Genomic DNA, 2,525 nt, shown 5'->3' on the forward strand with positions numbered 1-2,525 from the left:
TATATATATGTATATATATATATATATACATATATATAATATACAATATATAATATACATATATATAATATATTTATACATATATATATATATATGCATGTATATACATACATATATTATATATATATATATATACATACATATATTCATACATATAGTTACGTGTGTGTGTGTGTACATATATACAAATATACAAATATACATACACATACATATGCATACATAAGAAACAATTTTTTTAAACACCTGTTAAGTTTGCAATCCTAATATATCTAAATATTCATACATACAGATATACATACATATATATATATATATATACATATACACACATATATACGCACACATATACACACACACACACACACACACACACACATGCATGCATACGTATACCCGTACTCGTATACATACACACATATAAAGATCATAAGCCTCACTTACATAGATGTGAGACCAGTATCCGCTGCAATGGCCGTAAGGTATGTCCACCAAATTCATTATCAAAATCCTGTTTCCGACCCGAATGGAAAGGCGAATCCTTTTGCATGGTATGTCCGCTAATTGCATGCTGTACAGTAAGAATTTGAGGGATAGAAGGGTCTTTTATGTCTGGCGCTGTTGATAATCCTAAGTATTTCAAAATATTATCTTTAATTAATGCCAATCGAAGTTGCATTTCATTGTCTCTTTGTCTGCATTTTGGACATTTGTTCGGTAAACTTGTCCCGTTGTCCTTGTGTTTTATGTTATTATTAATATTATTATGATTTTTATTTTTACTATTATTAGTAGTGGTTGTGTTAGTATTACTGTCTTTACTGTTGTGATGATGAATATTTTTGTTATGGTTTTTGTTTTTATGATGATGATGATGTTTATTATGATTATTATTATGTTTATTATCCTTGGAACTGTGTCCTTCTGGCGTATAAACGGAGATCTTTCTGTTTATGGACGTTTCAGTCTGTTGCGCTCTGTCGCCATAAAACTCATCGTGACGTCGTTTTGTGTAACCGTCCTCAAGAGCGACCACGGATTTCCCCGAATTCTCTTTAAGCGGCAAACGCAACTTCGTCGATTCCTTCCCGTCGTCGGCAGAGTCGCCCTGATGTTGCCGACTGGAAGTTGTACGACGTTGGTTCTGCTGGTGATGGTGATGCGGATGGTGATGATGGTGGTTATGAGTTTTTCGAGAGTAACCTCGCGAAAGGACTCGTCCAGCTGGTGCTGATGTACTGTGTCTAGAGTCCTCGTTTCGATTCACGCCGGCAACGAGGAGGGTTAAAGAATTAAAATACAGACCAAAACACAGAACTATCAACTTCAACCACAACATGTCAACGTCTGTTTCCTACGATCACCTCAGTGACAAGCACACTATAAAATGTTCCTCGCCTTTCTTTTTTGCAGCTCAGTTTGTCTCTCTGCTCGGTAACAATATACAAAACAAAATATGTAGCTTAGCCGACATCCTGTTGGTTTATATAGCTTTTTACTAATGCAATAAAATAAAATAAACACACGCACGCACGCACACACACACACACACACACGCGCACACGCACACACACACACACACACACACACGCACACAGAGAGGCAGACACACAAGCACGCTTATGCGATTACACGCTCACACGCTCATGCGTATATGCGTATATGCTCATAAACATGTACACGCTATATTTTATATATATATATATATATATGTATATATATATATATATATATATATATATATATATATGTGTGTGTGTGTGTGTGTGTGTGTGTATGTATATGCATATGTGGTTGTACGAATGTGTGTGTGAGAAGAGAGGTGGGGAGTAATGTGTGTGTATGTGAGAGAGAGAGAGCGTGCGTTCGTGTGTGTGTGTGTACGCACACATACACACACAGACACACACACACACACACGTACATATACGCACACACACACAGCCACACGTACACATCCACCGCAAACTCGTGCAGGCCTATTTCAGCCAATAGGAGACTGTTTTGTCGACAAGCAGGCAGAGTTACAAGTCTTTTTTGATTCACGGACACAAACTTCTCTTGAAGTGAATAAATGCTATTTTTTGATGCCATTAGCAAATTAAACCAAAGAGAATGGATGAAAAATTCCAAGATATTCCTCAATTAGAGAACGGATTTCTGTACTTTTAAAATTGTTTCTCTATCTTTTTTTTTCTTGGTTTTCTTTTTCGGTTCTTTTTTACGTTTTTTTCTATTTGTTTGAAGAATCTTCGTTATTAATTTTTTTTTTATTTCAAACGAGAAAAAAAAAGGTGTTTAAGTGTGCCTGTAGCTGTTTTGCGGTCTAAAAACTGATTTACGTGTAAATCCCCGCCCCAACTCGATCTTCCAAATTTACCTTAACCTCTGTTACTATCATCAGCTGTGTCTTGCAGAACGGTATCTATCTATCTATCTATCTATCTATCTATCTATCTATCTATCTACCTGTCTATCTATCTACGTATCTATTTATCTATCTGTCTGTCTTTTCGTTTCTCTAT

At 35.8% G+C, this 2,525-nt stretch overlaps 1 protein-coding gene across 1 annotated transcript in view; it reads right to left on the bottom strand.

Annotated features, from left to right (window-relative positions):
* Positions 1–1,672, bottom strand: part of LOC128251329 (putative uncharacterized protein DDB_G0277255) — a 2,684-nt gene extending 1,012 nt beyond the window's left edge. The window contains exon 1 of the mRNA XM_052978205.1: positions 445–1,672. Within this exon, the coding sequence (XP_052834165.1) occupies positions 445–1,339 (895 nt within the window). The 5' untranslated portion in view covers positions 1,340–1,672. The remainder of the gene's footprint in view (positions 1–444) is intronic.
* Positions 1,673–2,525: the final 853 nt, after the last annotated feature.

The sequence above is a fragment of the Octopus bimaculoides genome, unplaced genomic scaffold, assembly GCF_001194135.2.
Source record: "Octopus bimaculoides isolate UCB-OBI-ISO-001 unplaced genomic scaffold, ASM119413v2 Scaffold_262037, whole genome shotgun sequence".
Classification (NCBI taxonomy): domain Eukaryota; kingdom Metazoa; phylum Mollusca; class Cephalopoda; order Octopoda; family Octopodidae; genus Octopus; species Octopus bimaculoides.